The 27,502-nt window shown below is 21.6% G+C and overlaps 7 protein-coding genes across 7 annotated transcripts; 3 read left to right on the top strand and 4 right to left on the bottom strand. All coding sequences in view use genetic code 6, as the record gives it.

Moving 5' to 3' along the window:
- Positions 1 to 436: 436 nt before the first annotated feature.
- TTHERM_00300340 (transmembrane protein, putative) lies at positions 437 to 4,531 on the top strand (the record flags this gene model as incomplete). Its single annotated transcript, XM_001024561.2, has 13 exons — positions 437 to 580; positions 640 to 661; positions 729 to 873; positions 988 to 1,030; positions 1,078 to 1,190; positions 1,267 to 1,531; positions 1,589 to 1,840; positions 1,902 to 2,896; positions 2,946 to 3,099; positions 3,158 to 3,292; positions 3,355 to 3,599; positions 3,651 to 3,716; positions 3,775 to 4,531. The coding sequence occupies 13 exons, from the start codon at positions 437 to 439 to the stop codon at positions 4,529 to 4,531; spliced, it is 3,336 nt and encodes a 1,111-aa protein (XP_001024561.2).
- Positions 4,532 to 5,254: 723 nt separating this feature from the next.
- On the bottom strand, positions 5,255 to 8,543 carry TTHERM_00300320 (SET domain protein; the record flags this gene model as incomplete). The annotated part of the gene is made up of 11 exons (XM_001024559.2): positions 5,255 to 5,752; positions 5,833 to 6,048; positions 6,100 to 6,171; positions 6,231 to 6,378; positions 6,430 to 6,740; positions 6,857 to 7,093; positions 7,161 to 7,323; positions 7,402 to 7,522; positions 7,588 to 7,768; positions 7,997 to 8,242; positions 8,313 to 8,543. 11 exons carry the CDS (start codon positions 8,541 to 8,543, stop codon positions 5,255 to 5,257), a joined length of 2,424 nt encoding a protein of 807 aa, XP_001024559.2.
- Positions 8,544 to 9,806: 1,263 nt separating this feature from the next.
- TTHERM_00300310 (transmembrane protein, putative) lies at positions 9,807 to 13,753 on the top strand (the record flags this gene model as incomplete). The annotated part of the gene is made up of 13 exons (XM_001024558.2): positions 9,807 to 9,998; positions 10,071 to 10,092; positions 10,150 to 10,294; positions 10,352 to 10,394; positions 10,447 to 10,559; positions 10,616 to 10,895; positions 11,237 to 11,488; positions 11,553 to 12,535; positions 12,594 to 12,747; positions 12,797 to 12,937; positions 12,995 to 13,242; positions 13,297 to 13,362; positions 13,423 to 13,753. The coding sequence occupies 13 exons, from the start codon at positions 9,807 to 9,809 to the stop codon at positions 13,751 to 13,753; spliced, it is 2,970 nt and encodes a 989-aa protein (XP_001024558.2).
- A 613-nt stretch (positions 13,754 to 14,366) lies between these two features.
- TTHERM_00300300 (hypothetical protein) lies at positions 14,367 to 15,566 on the bottom strand (the record flags this gene model as incomplete). The annotated part of the gene is made up of 1 exon (XM_001024557.3): positions 14,367 to 15,566. Exon 1 carries the CDS (start codon positions 15,558 to 15,560, stop codon positions 14,367 to 14,369), a length of 1,194 nt encoding a protein of 397 aa, XP_001024557.3. The 5' UTR covers positions 15,561 to 15,566.
- An 835-nt stretch (positions 15,567 to 16,401) lies between these two features.
- Positions 16,402 to 17,622, bottom strand: TTHERM_00300290 (von willebrand factor type A domain protein; the record flags this gene model as incomplete). Its single annotated transcript, XM_001024556.1, has 1 exon — positions 16,402 to 17,622. One exon carries the CDS (start codon positions 17,620 to 17,622, stop codon positions 16,402 to 16,404), a length of 1,221 nt encoding a protein of 406 aa, XP_001024556.1.
- Positions 17,623 to 18,609: 987 nt separating this feature from the next.
- On the top strand, positions 18,610 to 22,609 carry TTHERM_00300280 (transmembrane protein, putative; the record flags this gene model as incomplete). The annotated part of the gene is made up of 13 exons (XM_001024555.2): positions 18,610 to 18,798; positions 18,855 to 18,876; positions 18,938 to 19,088; positions 19,143 to 19,191; positions 19,249 to 19,361; positions 19,419 to 19,548; positions 19,607 to 19,747; positions 19,804 to 20,086; positions 20,137 to 20,215; positions 20,266 to 20,486; positions 20,597 to 20,886; positions 20,952 to 21,044; positions 21,158 to 22,609. The coding sequence occupies exons 1-13, from the start codon at positions 18,649 to 18,651 to the stop codon at positions 22,607 to 22,609; spliced, it is 3,174 nt and encodes a 1,057-aa protein (XP_001024555.2). The 5' UTR covers positions 18,610 to 18,648.
- A 1,329-nt stretch (positions 22,610 to 23,938) lies between these two features.
- On the bottom strand, positions 23,939 to 27,163 carry TTHERM_00300270 (hypothetical protein; the record flags this gene model as incomplete). The annotated part of the gene is made up of 4 exons (XM_001024554.1): positions 23,939 to 25,027; positions 25,084 to 25,367; positions 25,430 to 26,764; positions 26,839 to 27,163. 4 exons carry the CDS (start codon positions 27,161 to 27,163, stop codon positions 23,939 to 23,941), a joined length of 3,033 nt encoding a protein of 1,010 aa, XP_001024554.1.
- Positions 27,164 to 27,502: the final 339 nt, after the last annotated feature.

The raw sequence follows: 27,502 nt of genomic DNA, 5'->3' as shown, positions 1-27,502 counted from the left end.
TAATTGAGAAAATAAATGATTTAATTATTTTTAAGATCGATCGATAGATAGAGGAAGTTAGTTTAGAATTGAAAAAAAATCCTATCAATGAATTTTTTTTTGAAATTTAATCAATTGCTAGAAAATATATTTATAAATTTAATCAGAACAAATTAATGGTGTTTAATGATGAGTATTTTGGATATTCAAGTATCTTTAAGAGAAAAAATATAGTTGATAATGATTTTTAGTTGGATTGTATAATGTTATTTACCTTTATTATTATACTTATAGATAGATAAATAGTTATTTTATAATAATCTTTGTGTTTGTTATTAGTATTTTTTACAAACAAATTTAGGATAAACAAAAGAAATAACCTTTTTTCTAACAACAAACACTAATTATTTTCAAAGATTATATACAGAAATTTCATTTCATGAGTCCAGAAACAAAAATGATAAACTGGGTGAAGCAAATAGACTTATTTTGCAAGCCAATTACATTAAATATTAATGGAAATACTGTTTATAAAACTTTTTTAGGAGGCATTTCTACAGTTTTTGTTTCAGTCCTTTTGATTGTTTTCTTCTACAATACAGTAAATTTAATAAATTGCAAAGTAATTGATTCATAAATATTTAAAATGAATAATATTAGATAAACGAGTTCGCTAACAAATGTACATTAAAATTTGTAGATTATATTATTTGGTATCGATTTTTCATTCTCATAATATAATAAACTAGAGAATATGACTAACACATCAAGCACTTTCTTTAACGATGATCCACCTTTTATAAATTTGAATAGTTAAAATATGATGTTTGCAGTATCTATTTAGCAAGATAACTTTATCACTAATCCCTATTATGACATTCAAATAACATACTAGTATTTTATACATTCAAATAAATATTTTATAAAGCAAATATTGTTAATAAAATATAATAAATAAATAATAAATCTTTCTTAACTCATTTTTCATATCTTTTTTTATTAAAAAAGCAATAATAGCAGAGACCACTAAGGAAATGTTAAACCAAATAAAGTAATCTAAAATATAAAAAAATAATAATAACACTTTAAATAAAAAAGAAATCATTTCCATTAGAACCTTGCACATTAGATCATTGGATGTAACTTCCAAAAGATTATGATTGGGAAACAAAATTCACTTAAATGAATTTTACTAATTGGCTTTGTCCAAAGTAAGTATCTTCAACTAAAATATTATCATATTACACTATAGATAATAGTTAATTAATATGTTTTTTTTTTTAAAAGGATTGATTATGAGATGGTATTGGGTGGAGTTTATACTAGTAATATATTTAGTTATTATAAAATTTAAGTGGTAGATTGTGTGGATAATCCTGCTATAAATAAAAAATGTAGATCAACTTAAGAAATAGATAGTTTTTTGAAATATAATGATGGTGCAATTAGATTTTAATTGTACCAATCAAATAATATAGTTAATCCTGATTAGTAAAATCCAGTTAAATCATATTTGAGTGATGTGACTTAATTTCTCTTTTCACCTAAGCAAGTAAACAAATAATTGTATTTGATGTAATATTTAAATTATGTTTTAATTATTAATAAGCTATATGTTACATGCAATCTGTTTTATTCTCAGACAACACTCAATATAAATGAAAATATATGGGTAGGTTCAAATATTAAAACAACACTAATTCCTTATTTTGCTTAAGATGAAACTGTTACTTAATATATTCCAGCAGAAACATCAGCTTATGCCAGCTTTTTTTTGAGAAAAAGTATGTTTTAAAATACTGTAAATAGGTAGTATCAGTAAGTTGATGCATTGATTTCTTATATTGGTGGATTTGCATAGGTATTTATTTTTAATCCCTTTATTAAATAAAATTAAAGTTTTCTTTTAATTATTAACAAAGGCTGTAGTTATTTTAGGTTCATTTATAATAGGATTTTTTAATGAGCGTGAATTTTAAATAGAACTTGCTAATAAATTATACGATTTTGAAATGAAAAATAAGCATGATAATGAATAAAATAATAGAAATTAGCTTATTTAGTAAAATTTAAGATCTAGTAGTCGTAATGGAACATAGATAGAGGGTAAATAGATTAGAGAGTATATAAAAAATACTGCATCCAGGAAAAGAAGAAATGCAGTCATTTTAAATGAAGATGATCCAATTATCGATTAACTCAAGCACATTCATCCAGACCAGTCTACACCTTCTGAATAAGAAACCCCTTTAGAATTGCAAAACTAAAATTAATTGAAAAATGAAATTAATTAAATTAAATAAGAAGATTAAGAGCAGTAATAAGATAGCAAAATTGAGAATCAAACAAACGAAAATGTTCCAAGTTTGATTATGTTTGACAATAATACTAAAAAAAAATAAAAATTAAAAATTATTATTGAAGAGGATTCTATCTAGGAATAACTATCAGATTAATTTAATATTAAATAAGATTTTTCTGCTTAAAATAACAAATTAATAAAATCTCTATAATTATAAACCAATACAGTTATCAATTCATAAGCAGTTACAAGTGATAATGATAATTTTTAATTTAGCTCGAAAAAAATACTTTTTGATTAACCAAATTCAAACAAGCTATCACATAACTAAATAGAATTAATGGAAGTAGATTAATAATAAGGTTTTAATAATTAAGATGCTATTAAATTTAGGTAATCTAAAGAGTTGGATTAGGTTGCATACAATTAGGATTAGTTAGAAAAAAAACAAGCAATTAAAACTATTTCAAATTTTATATGGAAAAAAAAACAAAAATAAGAAAAGAATAATAATTACAATAATTAGGGAAATTTAGAAAATTAGGATTAAGATAATAAAGAAACATAAAGTAACAGTGAAAATATTGGTGGCAAATTTAACTTTAAATCTAGAAGGTAATAAAATGAATAAAATTATTTTTTAAACCATTTTTAAAAATAAAAGATCATTCTTAGTTAACTAATTTTAGGAGTTGATTTCAAGATAGAATAAAATATAGATTGATATAAAATACTATTTAAATAAGTTACTATGTGGCAAATACTTTAAGTCAGAAGAGAATGCACTTATAGATAGGGCATAGCAGGAAATAAATAAAGTAATTTATATAAATTAAATTGTAAAGTAGTATTGATATTGTTTCAAATAATTTAAAGGATTTGGATGTGTTCTATATGATTGAAAGGATAAAAGAAGTTGAAAAAATGAAAAAGGTATTATTTGACAAAGAATAATAAATTCTCTTTAATTTTTGCCCGAAACCAATTATAAAACTTAAAGATGACAACACAGTAAATTTTAATTTTATTACTATAAATGCATTAATTAATTAAACAATTATGTTTTGCTTTAGTTGATGACTAGAGCATAGTTGCAAAATAAAGTGTAATCAAGTACATAACTTCATAAATAATAAAGTATGCCAAAAAGAAAGAGATCATTATTTACTTCTGGGAAACTTCTCTAAAATACTATACAAGCAGTTAACTAGTTCAAAAAAGGACTTAAAAAAAATGAATTTGTAGAAATGAATATGTATAAGTATTTGTTCGAAGCATACGACACAATAATGTAATTAGATCCTAAGCTACTAAAAAGGTAATTTGTTTAACAATAAAGGTAAATAAATTTTAAAAAAATCAAATTTAGAAAAAATAAAAGCTTGATTAACTAACTTGGAGAAGAAATGAGAGACATATTTAAAACATCAAAACTGTAAAAAAAAATAAATAATTAATTAATTAATTTTATATTTATTCTAATTAAAAATAAGGGTTAATTTTGAAAATAAATCACCTTTAAAAACAAATACGAGATCTCTTTAAAGAGATATAGATAACTATTATCAAGAAAACGAGGATAATTAGTCTTAAAAAAATCAATTTGAGCAACCTTTTTAAAATCAAATCTAAGAGATTAATCAATAAAATAACTTAGATCAAAAAAAGGGGTTTGGAAGAAGATTAAAAAAATAGAAAACTTTTAATGAAATAGAGTTAAATGATAGCTTAGATGAAGTAGATAAAGATTTTAATTAAAAATAAAATTGTATTGAGGAAGGAGTTAGTGATTAAGAAGAAGAAGATGATGATAATTAAGAAGAACACAAATCAGAAATGGAAAATTAAAATAAAAAAGAGTTAATTAGATTCTCGTCTGATACACTTTCTGTTTATTCAATTGATAACAAAAAGCCACCTTAGAATTAACAAGATAAGATAGATGAATTATTTACGAACAGAGTTTCTATACAAGGAATAAAAAATGAAGATAATAATAACAATAATTTTGATAATGCTTAAATTTTAGTTACAGAAGAACCATAAATACAAACATAAAATTCAGAGGCTTCATTTAACTAATATAAAGATTACTATTCTCATAATGAACACATAAATACTATATTTTCACCTAAGTAAGATGAAGATCATCCTTTTTAAAAAAACAAAGCTCAAGGTAACATATTCTAAATAGGTTAATAAAATGCTAAAAATTAAGAATAGCCTGATAATAGTACAGAAAAAAATTGAAAGAATTAATGAAATGTCTAATTATTTTAGAATTCTGCTGAAAAATAAAAAATAAACTAAAAAGAAATAAAGCAATATCTAAGAATTTTGGTTTTAAATATTGAATTAAATTATTAATAAAAGTTATCTTATTGGATTTATATTATTTGTTGTGTATAATAAATATTCATAAAATAATTAAATAAAATTAAAACTTATGTTAAATATTAAATTTAAATTTTTTTGTTTTTTTAATCAACTGTATAGATTAATTTAAAAAATATATTTCCTAATATAATGTTATTCAATAAAAATAAAATCATAATAATAAATATTTGCTTTTTTCAATTAATTAAAATTATATTTTGAATATTATTTTTGTTGGAAACTTGATAAATATTCATACATAGATACATTGATATTTATATTTTAAGTGCTTATAAAATTACATCATAAAAAATTTAAATATATTCTAAATTTTTTATTTAATATATTTTTGTTGAAGGTTTTATAAATTTGTATTTATTGATATTGTAAAATATTTAAAATAATTATAATTTTTTTATTAAATTAACTTATAGGTGATACTATTCGTATTCGAGAAAATTCCCTGGTATTATCAATAATACTTCTATCAAAAAATTAGCTAAAATAAAGATAGTATTTTAAAGAAATAAATCTATTCTGTTTTTTATTAAAGGTTTTATTTTAGAAATATTTAATACTCTCTTTTTATTTACTCCATCATTACTTTTCAAAGTTTTTATTTTATTTTTTTAAATAATTTAAACTTTAATCTGATAAAATTTTATTTGTTTTTTTTTATCCTACTATAGATTCTGGATGTTACTTCTTACATTGTTTTTTAAAAGATACTTTTTCTAATTTATTATTATTGAATTTTTTATGTTCATCAACCTGAAGATCATTTTTTTAATTCTTTTACTGATTATCATTTTCATCATCTATTATAATCAAGGTTGAATTAAATCTTGTAAGATCTTTATTTCTTGGAATAGTTATTCTTATGTTATCCATTCTTATCTTGTAATTCGAATAATTATTACGTGTAATCCACTCCTTTTCCACTGCCAATGTTTTATCCGCGTCATAGTCAAAAAGAAGTTCGTTGCCAGGAGGAATATCTTGCTTAGCATATAATCCTAAGTGATAATCTCCTCTACTATAAACGCTACGAGCAAAACAATTTTCTAAAGAAATATGATGATTCATAAAACGACTCTGTTGAAATAAATGTTATAAAAATTTGAAACATCCATAATATCTAAAAGTTAAAAGAATAGATTGATTGATTGTTTTACCTTATTTCCAAAATATTTTGAATCAACTAACTTCTCGAAATCATTTTTAGTAAAAGTGTAAAAAATATCTGACTTCAGCCAGCTTTCTCTGATAACTTATTCATCTTCGCTGATGTATTCTCCTAAATAAGATAAGACTAAAGAATGTTATTAAATCGGAAAAACATTATAAAGGCCTAGTCCTTAGCACACAAATGACATACCTATGACGGTTCTCTTTGATAGCATAAAATAAAATAAATTTGGATTTTTATTTAAATAAATTACTTCTTATTTTTAGTACAAGTACTCATTATTTTTGCATCTATCTTTTCTAGAATCAAAGCAGTCCTTACAATGCTATTTAAATATTACAATTTGCATAAAAAATTTATAAAATAATTAAAATTGCATGATACCTCTGGATCACATTCCATACCCATCAAGAAGCATGCACATTTTTTTGTTTTGCATTAACCTTTTATGCATTTGCAACCTTATCTTCTTCTCTTACACTTTTATGGATCACAACCACAATAAATATCACAAAAACCTCTTGTTGAGCAACTATTTTATTTTATATAATTCGCTAATTGATATTAAGAAAAGAGATTTTACCCACAATCTTAGCAGTTTATATCTTTTGGTTCTTCGTCATAATAATAATGACAGCAAGGCTCATAGTACATTTCTTTGTTAAAAAAACAATTATTTGTTCTTCTGGCGTATGGCTTAATTTTTTTTGTAATAGCTTTTGTTTCTGAAAGCATTGATAAAACATTCTCATATTTAACTAAAAACACAAAAATTTCAGCACAATTAAATTTTCTGTCAATTAAATTGAGATAGCAAGGGTTGTAAGATAAACGCTTTATCGCTGCCTTAATGTAAGCTAATTCGAATTCATTATATGTTTTTTGAGCTTTAATCTATTAATTTATTTTAATTTAAGAGTTTAATTTGATTTATAAATTTCTTAAAATAAAATTTTTCATTTTTTAAATTTATATTTTTATTTTAATTTTGATTTAATATTTAATTTTACTTTTTCGAAAGTTTCAAGATTCATATTCAAATAGCAATTTTTACTACAAGGTTATTTATTGATTTATTTCATATCATAATCTTAATAATAAGATTCTGTCCTTTGCTCCACATCTGCTACATATTTATATTTTTAATTTGTCAAAAGTATTTCTTTATAAAAAAGCTACAACCACTTTATTTCTTTATTATTACTGGCATCACTAAGCTGAGTAGCAGGATGCTTAAAATTTAATTCCTAATATGATTATTTTTAACAAAAATTTGAATTAAATGAGTAAATTAACAAATAAATTCATAAATACTTTTTTATTTTCATGATTTCTACAGTCGTATAAATAACATCTATGGCAAAAGAAAGATTTAAAAGTTGATGTTACAGATTAGTCAGTGATTATTTTATCATCAATAGTAATACCATAGGGATATTAAATTGGATCACAATAATTTTGTAAAACATATTATATTCTATTTTTTATTAAGCATAAATATAAGTTATTTTATCAAAATAAAAAATGTAAATTAAAATTTTTTAATTTATTTTACTTTTCATCAAAAGCCTCTTGTTTAACTTTTTCTTATTAAATATATATTCTTAATATATCTATTACTTCTAGCTTGAGCTAAGGAAATAGATTAAGCAAAAAATCAATAAGAAGAGTTTCCCCTTTAAATTTAGTTTTAAAAATATTAAATCAATTATTTTTCAAAACAATTAATAAATAAATCAACTTATGTCTACGAAAAGCACATGGGCATTCTTTTTTAAGAGCCATTCATTGAATAGATCTTCTCTTGTTTTATTCTTACTATTTTTAATTTAAAATTCTTATATCAACTAGTTATTTTCATCTTCACCATCATTGTTAATTATTTTTAAACATGGAAATAGATTAGGCATAATTTCTCCAACCTAGATAGATTACAAATAAATGCATAAAGATAATATTTATCAAAAATAATAATAATTTTATTTATAACTCAGCTAAAATAGACAAACTATTGAAAAAAGGACAAATAAAAAACTTTAAAAATCATTTTTAATAGCTATAAAAAATTGATTATATTTAGTAAACAGTATATTTTTGCTAAACAAATTAAATTATAAAGTAAATAATATTAAAAATAGAATGATTTTTACCACTAAATTCTTTCTTATAGGAATGTAATTTGAGTAAATATTATGGTTAATCAAGCAGGATTCTTTTAAATTTTTTTCAAAGTCATATTTAATCAATACTTTTTGTTCTTATTTGCTTTGTTGAATTCGATTTTTAAAAAAATTCTTAACAACTTATTGCTTCATATCTCTTTTGTATTTTTTGAATGGGTCATTATCAATTAGCTCTTATCTTTGCTTATTGTATATAATGGCTTTTTATACTATCTTTATTATATAAATAAGCATTTAAAAATAATATCAAACTACAGCTTTTATAATTAATTAATTTATTTACATGACAGATTAAGTTTTTGAAATTCATTTCTATATACTTAATTGTGAATTCCAAAGTTTAAATAATGATCTTTTTCTACTATTCTTTATCGCATTTCATAAAATCTACATATTTGCTTGTATCAGCAGAAAGATGTTCTACTGAATCTAATTTCTAATTTAATTCATCAGCTTCTTACAATGGCTTATTTTATTGACATGTGCTTGCTTATTCTTTTAATTCTTCAATCATTTATATACAAAATAAGGCGGGCAAACTAGAAATTTTACAAACTTTAAATAAGATAATTTTTTAATGAATTTGGGAGATGAATAAATAATTTTTAAATTTGATTTTTGGCGAAAATATAAAAAGATATGTTAATAGAATATAATTTTAAAATCTAATTTTTAGATTATAAAATCTCATTTTAAATAATAAATTAATCTTTATTATAAATTACATTTTATTTTTTAATTTATTTTATCAAAACTCATTAAATAAATAAGCATTGTTTCTTAAATTTCCATTCAAATATTTTTATATAACTAAAATAAAAATTATTTTTATTAAAACTCTAGATATGATAAATCTATTATTTGATATAATAAAAAAAATCATTATTTCCATTTAAATGTCAAATTTTTAAAAGCAGAAAATACAAACAAGCTAATATTTAGTAACATAAAAAAATAGTTAAATATAAAAATAAAACATAAATGTATACAAATCTATTAATTCAATCCTAAATACCAATATGTATATAAAATAAATTTAAAAACACATTTTTATGAACCTTTTATTTAATAAAAATAAATAGATCCAATTAATGTCTTTTTTATTTTTCAATTATGAATTAATTATTTTTTTTTTCCATCAAATATTTTATTTTAAATAATTATCAAAATATTATTAAAGTTTTTTATTCATACTAGAAATTTTCTTTGTCAAACTGATAATTCTTTTTATATACATATTTATTTCTAGAATTACAAAAAATTATTAAAATAATGTAATAGATAAGATAGATATAACAAATTTTTAATTTTTAAAAGTATAAAAGAAAAATTTTCATATGTATTATTTAAACTATCTATTTTTATTATTAATTATTTTACTAGAACAACCAATCAATTCATTTTACATACATATTTATTTTTCTTATTAAAAAATGCAAGCTGTCAAAAGATAGAAAACCTGTTACACCTATTTTACATAAAAATTACACCTTTAAATTGTATATTTATTTCAGAATTTTAAAAATTTTACTGAAGCTTTTTAATTATGTATCAAATCGTAGCTATTACTATATTGTTAAAGATATTATTAAAGCTAACAAAGCAAATTTATAATTAATATTTTCAACCTCTTTGTGTTTGAATAATAAGTATAATTATAAGATCAGTAAAATCTAAGTAAAATTTTAATCTAAAAAATTTCTTAAAACTTTAAATTAAAAAAAAAAAAAAGATTTACTCATACCTTTAAAGAATCTCATCTTTTTTAATTTGAAAAATGTCTACAAATACATTTAAGAATTCTAATAAATCACTATTCGAAAGATTCAATGCAGTTATTAAGCATATGGATTTGTTTGGATAAGAGGTAAAAATGAATTACAGAAAAACACCTGTTTACACAACTTGCTTTGGAGGAGTTATGACAATTATCACGTTTACTCTAATTTTAATATTTTTTTCAAAGAATGTAAAATAATAGCATAATTTATAAACAAAAATGATCATTTTAATTTATTTTATCATATCTTATACTAAATAGGTCTAAGATTTCATTCAAAAAAGTATAATTTGAACTTATTGATAGCATTTAAGCAAATTATTTTTTAAATTTTACAAAGAGAACATACAAGTGCTTAGCGAAACAACTTACTTAAAAGATCCTCCACTATTAGAGCTAAACTTTACATCCTATATGTTCGCTGTATAAATCTAGTAAGAAAATTTTCTAAACAAGCCTTACTTTTTGGTATAGGTAGAGTAGAAGTAAATAGTTAAATTAAATATTTTGCTTAGATTTATAGTGTTTTTATTTTAATAAAGAAAGTATTAAAGAAAAGATGGGAACTTAGATAAAAGCTATGCTGTAATTTTAAAAAACCAAAAATTTATTATTTAAGCAATCTAAAATTATTTAGCAAACCATTTAAATGGAACCTTGCAGGCTAGATCACTGGAAGTAATTAAATGATGGATTTAACTGGGAATTTGCCTTTAACAAGTTAGGCTTAGACTAGTGGCTGTGTCCAAAGTAAACTATTTAATATTATTTAAATATTTAAAATAATAACTATATATTAAACAAAGAAAAGATTAAAAAATTACTCTTGAAGGAAATTATGCTAGCTCTTTATTCCAGTTTATGAAAATATCTATATTAAAGTGTGAAAATAAAGTCCTTCAATAACTTTATAAATGGGATATTTCTTGTGCCTCAGAATAAGAATTTAGTGATTTTTTAAAGAAAAAAAAAGGGACTGCAGTTTTGCAGATCTATCAAAGTAATAATATAATTAACCCATAGCAAGAACCACCTAATTAGCCATACTTATCTGATGATTTATTCTTTTATATCCATCCAAACAGAGTAAGTTGAATTAGATAAATTTATTTTAATATTTTTCCTTATTTTTAAAAACAAAATTTTTTGAATAAATTTATATATATTTTTGGTGTAAATAAGTGAAGCATTTACTTAGTGTTTTTTTTTAATTTAAATTCATTTCATAAAAATTACAAACAAATCACATTTAATTTAGTATGGAGAAAAAAAAAATTTTTTTCTTTAAAAATTAATGGGTCTCTAATAAAATTTTTTGAAAATGGTTTTAGTATTTTAACTTATTGAGAGTATTTTTTATTTCTCAAATGACCAAAACAAATAGAAATTATGTATTTTAATAAACTATGATGTTTTTTATTAAAAAGTTTTTGAGTTCTGCCAATATTTATTTACAAGAAGCTAATATTCTCACAGATTAGAGCATTTGGCCAAACTAAAACTATTAAAACTAAGTATTTCCCTATTTTGAATAAAATGATTATAGAGAAGCCTTTGAGGCAGTCAATCCTACTCGCTTTGGATCTTATTTCCTTAGGAGAGGACATATTATAGAAAAACATAATAGATAATATCAAAAAATAGACTCTTTACTATCATATATTGGTGGTTTTTTACAAGTAAATATTTCTTCATAAATAGTAAATAAGTTCTAATAATTAATTAATTTTTAACTAAAAATAGTTTGTTATTTTTGTCATGACATTTATTGTTGGATATTTTAATTATTGGATATTTGTGGTTGATATAGCAAATAGATTATATAATTTTAAGAAAAAAGAAGATAAACAAACTATTCAATAAAGATAAGAATAGCTAAATAGTCTACTCAAATAGAATGAAAATAATTAAAATATTGGAAATAATTTACATTAGTAAAATAATAAAGGATTGAAGGTATAGGATAAATAAAATGAACTGAAATTAGGTAAAATGAAATCAAGTTTAAAAAAATATGAGTTAAGCGCAGAAGACATAAGACTACTAATCAAGGAAAGGCAAAAATCTTAATGTAAGAATGATACGAATATAAAATTAAATTCTAAAAAAACCAAAAAGAAAGTTACTTATTTTAAATCTAAAACCCTTGCTCTCTAAAATGAAGAGTAAATTATAGAGCTAGAGAAGCAGAATAAATCATAATTTGACTTTAAGAAGGATAATTCCTCAGAATTAGGATAGAAGAATTTTCTTAATAACTAAATAATTAATAATAAATCAACTAGTTTCGATGTAATAGATTTAAAAGGCTTAAGCGAAGTTAATCAACAAAATTTAAATATCAAAACACCATAATTTAACAAAAACAGGAAAATCTAAAAAAAGGAATATAAATATCAATAAAGTATTATTCAATAACAAAATGAAAATTTTAACTTATTGGCTTCTTATAATTCAATAGCATTAAATGAAGATAATAATCTAGCAAGCAGCTAAAGGTAAAAAAATAATATTATCATATTGGATGAAATTCAATAAAATCAGTAAGGAAGTTTAAAGTCTATTCAAAATTTTAAAATCGAAGATAACCAAGACATCTTAACTCCAAATAATAAATTATAAGAACCATTAAAATCTAGCTTGAAAGAAAATTAAACCTTAGAAAAAAACTCAAACTAATACTTTAAAGATGGAATTTTTGAAGGACTAAATATTAGCAATAAAAAGTAACAAAATAACAAATTTATTTATTTATTTATTTGTTTATTTATTTTATTAAAAAAGATCCTTTTTGATAAATTAATTTGAATAGATAATCAGTAAAAATAAAAGATTAATAATTGGAATTAAGTTTTTCTTGAACAAAATATTTTGCGGATGTTTGTTTAAATCAATTGATAATAAATTAATCAATAAAGCTCATAAATTGATTTAATCAGTAATTTTACTTTCAAAAAAATAAAAAATAAAAATATATTTAATAAAAGGATTTAGATGTCTATATGATAATTCAGAAACTGTAGGAGATTGATAAGATTAAATAAATCATTTTTGATAAGTAACAATAAATTATGTTTGGGTTTTTCCCTAAAATTGATATAACAGTAGATGATGATAACGAAAATGAAGTAGTTTAAACAAAAAATCATATTTATTTTTAATAATTAATTTTTATAATTAAAAAGATAAATTATCAAAGAGAATATCTTTATTAAGAATTTAAGAAAAGCTCTAGGTCTACATTACAAACAAATAATTAAAGTAAAGAAACATCTTAAAAATCAGCTCATTTAACTTAAAATTAAAAAAACTCTGTTAAAATCTAAGGAGCTATAATGAAAAGAGACAATTTCAAAAATTTAGAAGCCTACAAAAAACTATATGAAGCTTATTGCTATATTTCTAAATAAAATTCATCTTTACATAAACATGAGTAATAAACAAACGTTTTTATTCTAGAAAATTTATTAAATTTTCTTTTTTAAAGAATTAATCAAAAGTTAATTAATATGCTTGGATCTGAAATGGCAGACATTTTTCAAACATCAAAATTGTATTTTTTTTATTTATTTTATTTAATACTTGAATATGTTTTTTTAATCAAATAAAATAGATTAACAAACGAAGAGGATATTCAAAGTGAAATGGAATTTGATGAATTAAAAGAAAAAGGCTACCCTACACTTAAACGCAAGTGTTTAAGTGGCGAAACATTTAAAGATGTGATAATTTTTGATAATTATCAAGAATAATTTTTCTCTGAAAACGATATTTAAAAAGGATAGCTATAATTTTACCTTGATAAATTGAATCAAAAGAGTAAATTAGATAAATAATCTTAATTTTCATGTATAGATGTTCCATAAGAATAAGCAGGAATTTTCTAAGTAAAAGTAAATCATAATAATTTTCTTAAAGATAATGCTAAAATTAATTTTTGGTGATGTTGTTTTTATTTTATATCATCTGTAAGCTATTTATATAAAATAAAACATTATTCTATAAATTTCATATTTACTATCTATCCTCATTAATTAATTAAGGTAGCTTTTCAACCTTACTATTCTCCAAAATTTTATCTAACGGCCTTAATTAGACCACAATTTCAAATTTTTAAAAACAGGCCTTAATATATGAACCTTTACAGTATATCAAATATGTTTTATTTTTTCCAAAAGAAAAGAATTTGATCCTTACTGTATATCAACAAAATCTCCTTATTTTATCTCATTAAAAAAAAAAATTTCATTTCAAATTTATCAAAAATAAAAAAATTTTTATGAAATGAAATCAAATCTTTAAAAACTTTCAAATTATTAGATTAAAATAATTCCTAATTCAAAAAGGAAATTAATTTTAAATAATATAAGGAAAAAATAAATTGATATATTTTAATTTAAACTTATAAAAATTGAAATTTTTTCAGGTAAAAAGTTATTTAACATGGCAATAAAAAACATAAATTGGTTTTAGATATGGAATTGATCTGAATCTTTTTAGTAATCAATTCTTAATTTTTGAGTGCATGATATATTTAAAGAAGTGTTAAAAAGTGATTCACAAGTAATTTGGTGCAGGCTAAAATAGTTAGGGGCCTAGTGTAATATCTTAAAACCTCAAATCCATTTATGATGCTTCAAATAATTTACACTCTTCATAATCATTAAGTTTATTCTTTAGAATTGTTTTCATTTCGTCAATTTTACTCTTTTAATGAAAATAATGGCAGTCAATATAACGATAGTGTATCTATCTATTGTTTATTATCTCAGCTACTTAATCTACATCTAAACCACACTTACAAGGTTTTTCATTATCAAATCCATTTTATTTACAATTAGGATTAGAATTTACTAAATGAAAAATGTATCTTAAACTAGGAATTATTGTATTATCTCTCCAGCTAATATATTTGGATGCCATGTATAAACCATCTAATGCACCAAGACCCCAATTTAATTCTTTTATTGACTATACAAATTTTTTAATATTTGCTTTTTAATCTAAATCATATGTGCAAGTGACATAGGTCTAAGTAATATCCCAATGATCTCTATAAGCAACGAATCCAAATCTAACAGAAATTGGTTAATTGTAGTATTTTTTAGTGATAACCTACATCATTTAATAAATTGAATTTTTAATTTATTTTTAAAATTGCGATATTCCAATAGTATTGCAGCAAAATACTATATCAATCATACCTTATTCTAATTTATTCTTTTTCATTATTTTATCTTACTTTATAGTCCTTTGTTTAATTTCCTTTTAAATATCCTCAGCCCTACATTATCCTTTCAATGATTTCTTAATTATATGATAGCCGTGTTTTGTATTAATTAATTCGGTATCCACTATTTCCCTGCAAGACAATAATTCTTATTTTATGAGAGCATATTGTTTAGGTATATTACCTTCATTTATGGAAAGACGAGAGACTATGCTTTATGTTTTATTTTTTGTTTATGATTTTTTTGAAACTTTTGGTGATGTTTTTTTAATAGAGTTCTTTGCTGATTTTTAAACTTTTATAATCTTAATTTATTGTTTTTATTTATTTTTAGATGATTTAACTGTTTATTTTTAAGAATATTATTTTTATTTAGAAATCTTTTTTTACTTCTTTGGTTATTACTTTTAAACAGATTTTTGTTAAGTTTTCTCTGTTTAATTTGTTTTTTTTCCCATGTATTTTTTTTTTAATTTTCTTTTATCACTTTTAATTTTTTTCTTATATTTGTTTTATATCATTCTAATTAAAAAATAATCATGAAACACTAATTTAAAATATAATTTACCTCTAATTTGTTTCAATAAAAATATTCAAATTCTCTCAGAATTGTAAAGTATAAATACTATTTGTAATATTTATTTTGGAAACATAATTATAGAAACTTTCCTTGCCTCTAAATATTAAATAATTCAAAAAAAATTAATTTTTTTTAAAGAAACAAATTTGATATTCCTCTAAATAATATATTTGACTTTATCAAACATCAGCAAGTTAATTAAAATTAGTAAAAAATACATTTATTTTTCAAAAATAGAATTAAATTCTTAAATTTTAAAGAACTTCCTTCATTTTAACTCTTCTTATATTTTATTTTAGCATATATTTGTTGTTTTTTTCAATATTTATTATAGATATTTAAAATAAATGATTTTTTTCTAGATGATGAATAATTCAAATTTCATTTAATTTGCCAATCTTAATTATTTTAGTGATAATTTAAAAAACGTAAGATATCTATTTTTAAAATTAATATAAAGATGATTTCGTTTAAATAAATGTCTTTTTAGACAAATATTTTTTTACTAAATAATATTGAAAATTAGTAATAAAATTATAAGAAGAGCTTAAAAGATTAAACTTAAAATAAAACAAAAATGTAATTTTTATAGTAAATATATTCATATTATTTAATAGATTTAAAATTTAGTTTATACAATTCTTTATATATTAGTTATTTAGTCATTATTTATATCTGTAAGATCTACCAATATAAATTAATTTTGTTTTGAATAGTTTGCTGTAAATTATTAGAAAAGATAAAGATTAAATTGATTTTGCTTAGAAATAAATTTAATTTAATCAAAAATCTTCTTCTACCATATCAGGTAAGAGTTCTCTAATAATCATATCAGATATTTTAATATCCATTTCAGAAGCATTATTAAGAGTACACTCTTCGTAATCTATTATTTTACTTTTGAATATTTCTGCCATTTTTTATAGATTTGTAGTTTCAGTACTTACTAATCTATAATGTATTTGTCTCATGTTAATAATATGTGATAATTTATTTATATCAATACCACATTTGCAACCTTTACCACTTGACCAGCTACCATATTCGCTACCATGAGGAGGAGCATCTGTAATGTGGAATATGTATCTAAGACTTGGAATGTGGGTACTATCTCTCCAGCTCATATGCTTTGCAGAAACATATAACCCATCCATAACAGCTTCAGGGTAGTCTCCTCCTCCAAATGCAGATAGCGTCTAAATAAACTGTTTTATTTCATCTTCAGAGGTTAAATCGTAGCTACATGTTAAGTAGCTATTATCTTAAGGAGGATGATCTCTATAAGCTACAAATCCAAATTTTACAGAAATTCCTTCTCCCTATGTCTTATCCAGAATATTTTTTATGATTTAGTTGACCGTATCCTTGCATTTGTTTATATAAGAGGACATAGATGAAGTAGTATCACAACAAAACACAACATCTACCATACCTGCAGCAAGTTTTTCACCTGTTTTTGTGCGCAATGGCTTAGCCTTTTTCTATGCAACATCCTCTGCTTTAGCTTAACCCTTTAGAGACTTCTTGATTATTTAGTTTCCTAAGTCCTTATTTATCAACACTTCAGTGGAGGCAATAGTACTGCAAGAATTACAATCATTTTGTATTGCGTATGGATATGAATGAGATAAAACAGAAGTTGAAGAAGCAATTTTGGTCTTTGGTGCTTTTGCAGCTTTAGTAGTTTTTGGGGTGCTTGCTGCTATTTTAGTAGGAGTCACTTTTTTTTTATTTGTAGTTGTTTTTTTTGGTGAAGCTGGTAGTGCTTTGGTATCTTTAGCTTTCTTAAGACTTGCAACCTTTTTAGTAGACTTTTTAACTCTTTTAGAATTTTCAAGTTTTTCAATTTTTTATTTCATTAGCTACCTTTCTCTTTGCTGTCTCTTTAGGATTTTATCATAATTTGCAAGGAATTCTTTTGCTTCATCAGCAGTTTATTCCATAGTGTTCTATCTTTAAATTTTTTTAGATTTGTCTGAATCCTTTTTAATACTCTTTCCCATAACTAATAAATACTTGAGTTTCTCTAAATTAAATAGTGAAATATATTTGTTGTATTTTATTTCTTTTTATTTTTTTTTATGAATTAATTAATTAATTATCTACTAATAATCGTTTGGTACTTATAACCTAATACAATTGATAGGTCTTGAATTCCGCGCTAATGATAATGTATATTAAGTAAATCAGAAATAGTAAAAATATTAATCTGATAAAATATCATTTACATATTAATTTACCGCTAAGTTATTAATTATATTTAACTATCTAGTAGCCACATTTAATTTTTGCAGTTGAAAAATTTATTTATTAATTAATTAGCAAATATTGCTGAAGCTTTTAAGAAACATTGGATTTTATTCAAAAAAATAATTGAATTATTTATTTAGTTTAATGATTAAAAATCATTTTAAAATAAATACTAAAATGCCAAAATTTGACTTAATTTAATTTATGCTTAAGTTCTAAATAAATTTTAAATTTTTATGAAAAAATATTTTTTACACTTTCATTTATTTTTAAAAAATATTAATTAAATTTTTTAATTACTTAATAAAGGTTATTATATTGAAAATATAAAGAAATAAATATATTACTTATTATCAAGATTTAGAATTTCAAAATAAAACCAATAAAAACTAGTTACATGCATTTTTTAGCATTTTAACTATGGAGATGAATGCTTTACTAATTTATTGTGAAAAATAAATCTAAAATTAATTTATTTATTTATCTAGTAAATTACGCATAAAATATATTTATTTATTCATTAATTTAATGATATATTTACTGCTATTAATTTAATTTTCCACTTATTATTTATATAATAGTTGATTCTTAAGATATACTAAAAGACAGACTGACTACTTTTTTTGTATTTTTAAGATAACAAACTAACTATTCAAATTATTAAATAAACTATAGTAAAAAATTTTTGAATGTAATTATGATTGTTTTATAATAAATTATATTAGTTAGTTAATTAGTAGACCTAATTTACAAAGATTTAATCAAAAAGAAAGGAAAAAATGAATTTAAAAAATTGCTTTTTATCATTTGACTTAATTAGTCAAAAAATGAGCTTGAATATAAATAAGAAGTAAAACTATCAAACAATTTTAGGTGGAATATTTTCTATTTGCTTTATTTCGCTTCTGATTCTAATAGTTTAAAATAAAGTAAATACTTTAAAATATTGTTTTCAGTAGAGATTAACAATTATTTTTTGAATTAGGTGCAAATTCTTGTAAATAATAGTAAAATTATACATATAATGCTTATAAATTTTAAAAAGTGAATGCTTTTGTTATAATTTAGGTGACATTTAGGCCAATATTATTAATTCTAAAAGCTCTGGAGATTTGGCTATTGATCTTAGTGCTTAAAATTTTATGTTTGCTGTAAGCATTTAGTAAGATGATAATTCATTCTCTACAAATCCATATTTCATAATTAAAGCTGAATAAAAGTAAAATAGTTAGAAATATTATGTATTTTATTAAAATTATTTTCAATAAAAAAGAAATTATTTATTTGATTAAGGAGTCAGAAATAAAAATGGACAGGGCGCAGTATTTGATATTTGAATATAATTGTTTATAAAAGCCTATTGTATTTTTTAAAATTAGTACTAAATCTAATTGGAACCCTGCACTATTGGTCATTGGCAAAATATTGGATAAAATTATGACTGGAGTTCTATCTTTAACAACCTTGGTTTAGGTCAATGGCTTTGCCCTGTGTAACAAACATATTTAACGAAATAAAGCCAATTCTTTTTTATTTTTTTTTGTAAAAGTAAAAATTAGGTTTTACATTTGCAAGGGGATTATACTTCTTAAATTTTTAATTTCTTAAAATTTTCTATCTACATGTGCTCTTAGCAGTTAGTTTAAGATTATTCTTGGAATCCTTAATGTGCTGATTAAGTAATTAATACTGAATGAAAATTAATAAATTTTATTGACTAAAAAATTATTTTTAAAGTAAACAATAGCGAATTAATTAAATAGAGATGGAAATTTTAAGGTGCAATTTTACCATTCTAATTTAATAGTAAATGCAGATTAATCCCAAAATTAGTTCTACTTAAACTCAGAAATCTTCTTTGAATTCATTCCAACTATAGTAAGATCTATTTCTGTTTTAGATTTTAATAAATAACTATATAAAAATATTAAAAGACATATTTTGAGTCAGATATTTACTTTTAATAAGTCTCTGTCTCTTCTGATTAAAGCTCATTTTTCTAAAATAATTTTGAAAAAAATATTTTTGCTCAGCATTAGCCAGGAGACTTCAACTTTAAAACATTATAAAGTAGCAACCAACCTGAATTAAGTAAATTTTATATCAGGAGAAATTTCTATGATCTTTAGTACCAAGCAAAGTATACAAAATTTTATGATATCTTAGCCTTCACTGGAGGTTTTATTTATTTTGGGGCTGTGCTAGTTGCAATTTTATGTAAGTTTTGTAAAAAAAGTTTAAGTTAAATGTTTTTAATATTTGAAAAGTCTCCTTTTTTTATCAAATACAAATGAAAATGCTTATCCATAAGTCTTTATAAGAACAGATCAAATGCAAAGATTTAGAGTAAATCAAAAAAAGTGATTTTTTTAATAAAAAATGAATTTATATTTTAGAAAAAATTAGGAAAACAAAATTTTAAATGAATTAGAAATGATTGCGTTTGATTGTAGTTAATAGTTAATAGGTTAAAATAAAAATGCAGAAAATCAAAGTTAAAGTTAAGAAAAACAATCTAAAAAGTAAAATAGTTTTGAAATAATTGTTCTAAATGACTCTAATTAGAATTGGAAAAGAAAAAACACTTTCACACAAAGATAAAGAATTAGACCAACAGGTAATATTTTTCACAAGGGATTCGTAATAGATAACGAATTAAAAAATTAATTTAAAAGTAATTTTTATTCGTTTGTTAAAATAATTTAAGTTTTTTAAATAATAAATAAGACTCTAATGGTGGATAAAAAATTTAGAATGAAGATTAAGTTGATGAATATTTCTGCTGCTTTAAGAAGTTTAGCATTAAATCTCTCTCGTTTTCTTTAAAATATATTTTGAATTATATTTTCTGCAACAAAATGTATTGTAAAGATGATTATAAGAAAGCCCAATCTAATTTAGATTAAATAGAAAGTGATTTAGATATAGTATGGATTCTATCATAAATAAAGTATATTCCTCTTTTAATTTAAGGCTTAGTAAATTTATCTTATCGAAATAAATCTTTAGAGCAAATAGTAACATTTATTAATATCAATAATTATTTTTCTTTATTACTATTTTCAAAAATAACAAAAATTAGATAAAAGATTTTAAAATAAAATGCAATCCTATAAGTGAACAAAATAAAACTAATCATACATAGAATAACCTTTAAAACTAAGATGCCTTTTAAGTAATTTTAATATAAAATAATTAATTATTTGATAATATTTAATTTAGCAAAATGTTGTTTTAAATGTGTGAAATTTAATTTCTTAATTTTATTCTTTTTAAATTATGAAAAAGGATTGTGATGAAATTCAAATTGAACCGTTAAACTCAAAAAACGATGTAAACCCAACAACTATCTACACTGAAAATGACGAAGAAAAGATATTAGTAATAAAGGATGGTTACCATAACAAACAAGTTTTAGCTACATGTGATTATGCTAAGAATGAATAAAATGATAATAAGCAAAGAAGTAATCCAAACCAAGAAGAATTAATAATTGAAGAAGATGATGTTAGTGAGTTAAAGAGTTGTTAAGGAAATACTTGTAAACAAAATATTGATTTAAATCATGATCATTCTACTTAAGTTAAGGAATTAAGCAAAAATAATTCTTTTAAATAAGATAATAAATCTGAAAAAAGCAACTTTTATTTTAAAAAAGTACAGATTTTAGACATATAAAATTATGTTTTAAAGCCAAAAAATAAAACAATGATAGAAAATAATTTTCACGGTGGAGCATACTTGAATGCTTAAAATATATAAGATGGTGGTAGACAAAAATCATTAAGTATTAATAATGTTAAAAAAACTTAAGCTGGATCAAAAACTAGTATAATGGCTCTAGAAGAGAGCGATGATAATCAAAATATTTTACAAACTTATTTTTTATAATCTTCAAATATTTAACCAAACTTAAAACAATCAACTATGTAATCAGTTTCGCCTTAAGTAAATAATAAATAAAATTAATAAGAAGATAAATTAATCTCTTTCGGATAAGGTTAAGAAGAATAATCTGTATAGGATGACAATTTAACAGAAGACCAAGATAAATAGTAAAAAAATAATTGTAGTGATATAAAAACATTTTATCTCTCTGAAGAAAAGGAAAAAGATTAAAAAATGAAAATTTCCTCAGATTTCCCTCAAAATACAGCATTTTAATATTAAAATAATTAAGTAAACTATGAAAATGAAAATATATAGAATAATTAGAAAGAATAATTACTATTGTTTAGTTTATTGGAAAGTAAAAACTAATCAAAAGACTAAGATAAAATATTAGTAGATAGCCCAATAAAAACATTTAATGAGTTAGAAAAAGAAGAAATATAAAATCAAGACTTATAATTTGATTAGGATGAAGGAGAGTTTGTTTATACACCTAAAAAATAAATTCACTGTCATAACCTTGAAAACAATTTTAATAGTAATAATAATGAAAATTAACAAAATAATCAAGCAGATATTCAAATGTAAATAAGAAATATAAAGAGTAGAACTAATCATAAGCTAGATACATTAATAGAGTAAAGAGAAGAGTATTCTGAGTACTCTTATCAACAAAACTAAAGATAGCAGAGTTTCCATTAATTAGATTAAACCCCTTTGAATAAAAAAAGCAATAATAATAGTAATAAACAAATTGATGTTTTTATTGATGAAGAAAAAATAGAAGTTAAATTTAAAGAACTAAATCTTAATAACATTCAATCACAATAATCTAAATAAGATTCTTGATATTATTTTTTTGTTATCTTTTCACTTTGAAATAATTTTGACATTATTCTTTTTTTCTTCAAAAATGTATATTTGTAATTTAAAAAACTGATAGATTTTAAAATCAAAATAAAATTTTATTTATCATTCATTTTTTGACAATAATTTATTTTGTTTTAGATTATTTTTTCCAAAAATCTTATTTTTAAAAATTTCTTTAAAAATTTAAAAGAGTATTAAAATAAAAAATATTTACTCATAATCTATCTACTAAAAATTCAGGAAATATTGAAATAAGCTTGATATTAACTTAATAAAAAATTAATCATTAGAAATATTTTGGATTTTCAAATACCTAAATAAGATTATCATAATATACCAAAATTTAAAAATAGTTCTTTAGGGTATCGTTTATTTCCTTTAGTTTAAGAAAAGCTATAAATACTTACCATTTATATTCCTTTATAATATATGAATAATTCATTTTAATTTTATAATAAAATCAATTTTTTAGTACTTGATTTTATTTTTAGATGGTTTTTTCAATTGTTTATTTAAGAAATAAAAGCTGATTTTATGTTTGCATATCTTTGATAATTAATTAATTCTTATCTATTTACCTCTTAAAGTTATAAATATATCAAGCAAATAAATATATTTTTCAAATGAACCAAGATATTATCATTGATGATTAAGGAAGATATGTTTTTAGGTTATAATTTAGATTACCTGAGAAAAGGCTTGCATAAATTGTTTGCTAAACTATAGAAGTCGATAAGGAATTGAACGATACTGTAGTAGAAAAATAAATTTTTAATAATGATAGTGATGTAGTAACATTAATATATAGATCAAAAGATGCCAAAAAGATAAGATCAGCAATTAAAAATACTATTGAAAATATTTGTCTATCATTAGAAACTATCAATAAATTTAAATGAATCAGCTTTTTTGTATTTAATGCCTATTATATTTAAGAAAGCTTCATCTGTATTGTCAATTAGAATTAAATTTAAATTGATATAATTTTATTTTTGTTTTCAATCAAAATTATTAATCAAATATTCTGAGTTCTACATATCAATAAAATAGTCAGCATACACTCATTAATAAAATAATTATCAATTTTAGTTAAAAAATTGATTTGTTTTCTTATTTGGTTTTCAACTTGTTTATCAAAATATTCTTTATAAAATATAATATAGAAGCTCTTAATTTATTTATAGCTTTTAAAACTTTATAAAGAGTACTTACAAATAAAATAGATTGATTGATTAACATTTAATAAAAATGTACAAAAAATTTTATAAATCAATACCAATTTTTATAAAAATAATTTATAAATTAAAATCAATTTAAACTATCGTCTTTTATGCTATAGTTTCTCACTTTCAATCTATTATTTTATGGCGGAACCTCAATACTGTTTTCGTTTTTTAAATATGAATTGTTATTGCTTAAAATCCTCTTTTAATCTTAAATTTTTTCAAGCTTTTCTAATTGTGATGGTGTAGCCTTTAAACTATTTGGAATATACTAAGCTTGTTTTTCATCTTCTTATCTATCTACAAGAGGCTTAGATAGAGACTGGACATATAGTTATTTTTTTTCATGCTCTTCATCATCATAATATTAGTTATCTTCATTGTTTATTGAGTTAAAAAAGTTATTGACCCTCTATGATTTAGTTGCAGTATTTTTATTAATGAATTCATCTATTTCTTAGAATTGATCGTATTTAGGAAGGTTTTTTTTAAACAATTTTTAACTAGTTCCATCTTTTTTGACAGACTTTTTTTCTAAGGAAGTGTTCTTTTTACTATTTTTAGAATCACTTCTTTAATTGTTTATTGCATTTTAATTTTTTGAGGTATTTTTATTTTATAAATTTTTATTTCGGTTTGGACTTTATGAGTGGTTATTACTTTTTTAATTGAAATTTTTATTAATATTAAAAGACATGTCTTTCTCATCTTCTTCTTTGATCGGTTGATTCATTTCATTATTATTATTGTTAGATAATTATTTTGAACCTTATTCAGTAAGTAACTCAAGCTAAGACAGATGTAGCTAAGTAGGTTTTCTCATGTCGAATTTGTTAATAAAAATGTAATTGTCTTTATATTAAGTAATTATTTCATCTTTTTGCTCTATGATGTCCTCTTACTCTTATAGCTTTTCTCTTAAGTCACTTGAAATACTGATTAGCTGTTCCCTTTCTCTTTTTAACTTCTCTATTTCGCTCTTATGTTTCTCAACTCTTTTTTAAACCTTTTATAATTCTTTATCTTTTTCTTCAATTTCTTGGTCTTTTTCAAAAGCAGATCTTTAGATTAAATCGCTTTTCAATAGTTTCTCTCTGTAATTCATGATATCCATTTAAAGTTCGCCTATTCTCTACTTTAATTCTGAATTTTCATTTTTAATTCTTTAGCTTTCCTAGTATGTAAAATAATAAAAGTTCATTTCTCATTGTGAAATTTTTAAATTAATACTTTGTTAACATTCTCCATCTCAAGAGCTAAAGTTTCAATTAAGTGCCTGTAAGCCTCTATTTCACTTTCTAAAGAAGCTATTTTTTCCTATAATTTGGAATTGTTTCCTACTTGCTGATTAGACTTTCTTTATAAGCTCTCATTATATTTCTAATAATTTGGTGTTGGATTATGAGGATTGAGTTTATTTTTAAGTAAAATGCTGTTGACTAACAAGCTTGCAGATTTATTGTTGCTAAGAAAATCTAAGTTAAAGTTTTTAGATCTCAATGGACTAACTGGGCCTATTAAATGGAAAAAAAGTAAACAAATTATTCTAATATAATTTAATAAAATGTTTAAGTACCTTCATCTCCTGTAAATATTTTTTCAATAGACTCGTCTTCGATCTAATTTTGGAGGATGTTAGAATCATTTTAAATTGTATTCTTTTAATTTATTAGAACATCTTCTTCAAATTGCATGGATGAATTTAAGTTAATTTTCTTTTTACCCTTTTAAAGCTATTACTATTATGGTTTTCTTTATCTCTATGAATCTAAGCTAATTCCATTTTATTCTATTTAATTATTTTAGTTTTATTATTGTTAATTTTAATTAGGAGATGACTTTCTATATTTAACAATTTCTTAAATTAAGAGCTCGTTTTCATTTTCTATTTCTTTAATCTGCTTTAAAACTTAATCAAGTTTTTATTTTAATTCAGAATTATCTTTTTGGTATTTTTAAAGCTCTTCATTTTTTTACTTTAAATGAAAATCTGTGACATTTTTATCATTAATTTGTTATTTAAATTATTATTCTTAATTCTTTCTAAAGGTTCTAAATTTATCCTCAATTTCTTCAACATCTTTTTGGTATTTTCTTTCTCTATCTTGTAATAAAATTGTCTAGTTATTGCATTGCAAGTTAAGTTTTTCATTTTCAATTTTTAACTCTCTAATTATTTGATCGAATTACCTTATTTAAGAATTTTAATCTTCGTTTAATATTTAAAACTTTCTGTCCATATTATCTTTTTGCTCTTTTAACTTTTACTAATATTTATGCTTTTTGGTGCTTAACTTTTCTTAAAGCTTTTCTTTTTCGTTATTTATAATTTCCATTTTTTCTTTTAAAAGAGCATTCCAAGTATTTTAAGAAGCCTTAAAACCCTCTATTTCCTTTTATTAAGTGCTAACAGTTATCTATTGGTCTTATATTTTTTATTTTAAATTTGAAATTTCCTCATTTAACTTCTTTGAAGTTTCTATATTTTTAAGCTTTTCGTCGTTAAGCATTCTTAAATAATTTTCATTTTCAAGTAAAAGTTTATCCTATTATTTTTATATATTATAATCATGACTTCTTCTTGCCTCAGTTTATTGCTTTAATGAGTCTTCATTTTCTTTTTTTAACATTTAAATTTAGTTAGTAAGTAACTATATTTTCTCCTGAGCTACTTAATTAGCGCGATTAAGAGCTTCTTTAACTTTATCATCAATACATTTTTTCATTTCAGATACCTAATTTTTCAATTTTTCATTTTCTTCAATTTTCTCTCCTAGCCTTGCTTTAATATTTTTATTTTCAAACTTAAATTGATCAATCTTTTCATAGAAATTTCCTTTTTGATCTTCAAAATTCTACACAGATTGATGTTAGTTGAATTTTTAGTTCTCTATCTCCTGTAAAAGACTATCTATTATAATTCTTCAAGTTAATTTCATATATTATAAATAGTTATCAAAAAGTTAAATATTAATAGATAATTACTTATATAACTATTTTTTTCTTCAACAATCTACTTCAAATTTAGCATTTTTTATGATAATTCCTGAATATCTTAATCTCTCTCTTCAATAACTTGCAGATTGAATTCAAAATCTTTTTCTAACTGATATTGCTTTTGCTCATAAAATTAAATTTATGTTTCCTTTTCAGCAAGCCTCTTCTCTAAACTTTTAATTTTAACTATTTATATCTACTATAATTCCAGCAATTTAGTCTAAAATTAATCGTTATTATTTTAGCTAAAATTCTCATATTGCTAATTTACAGCTAGTTCTGCTGATAAATTATTATTTGACTATTCAAACATTTTCTTTACTAAAATACTTATAATCAATCAATAATCAAAAATTTATTAAAAAGAAGTAAATTATTTAACCAAATAGATTACTCAACAAAATTCAAAAAATCAAAAATCTATTAATATGATGAAAAAAATTATAAATTTCAAAAAAAATAATATAAATATAAAATATTAATGCTTAATTTTTTGAAGAAATTCACTAGAATTAAAAGATAATAAAAGCTATTAATTTTTTTTCAAAAAATTTTTATTTATTAAATTTTAAGAAATAGATGACATAAAATTTAATAGCATTAAATAATTAATTCATTTTGAGTGATGTTAAAAACTTTATATTACTAAGTT

Source organism: Tetrahymena thermophila, assembly GCF_000189635.1.
Source record: "Tetrahymena thermophila SB210 genomic scaffold scf_8254379, whole genome shotgun sequence".
NCBI classification, from domain to species: domain Eukaryota; phylum Ciliophora; class Oligohymenophorea; order Hymenostomatida; family Tetrahymenidae; genus Tetrahymena; species Tetrahymena thermophila.
Note: the sequence above shows the minus strand (reverse complement) of the source record. Positions and strands in the feature narration are given on the sequence as shown.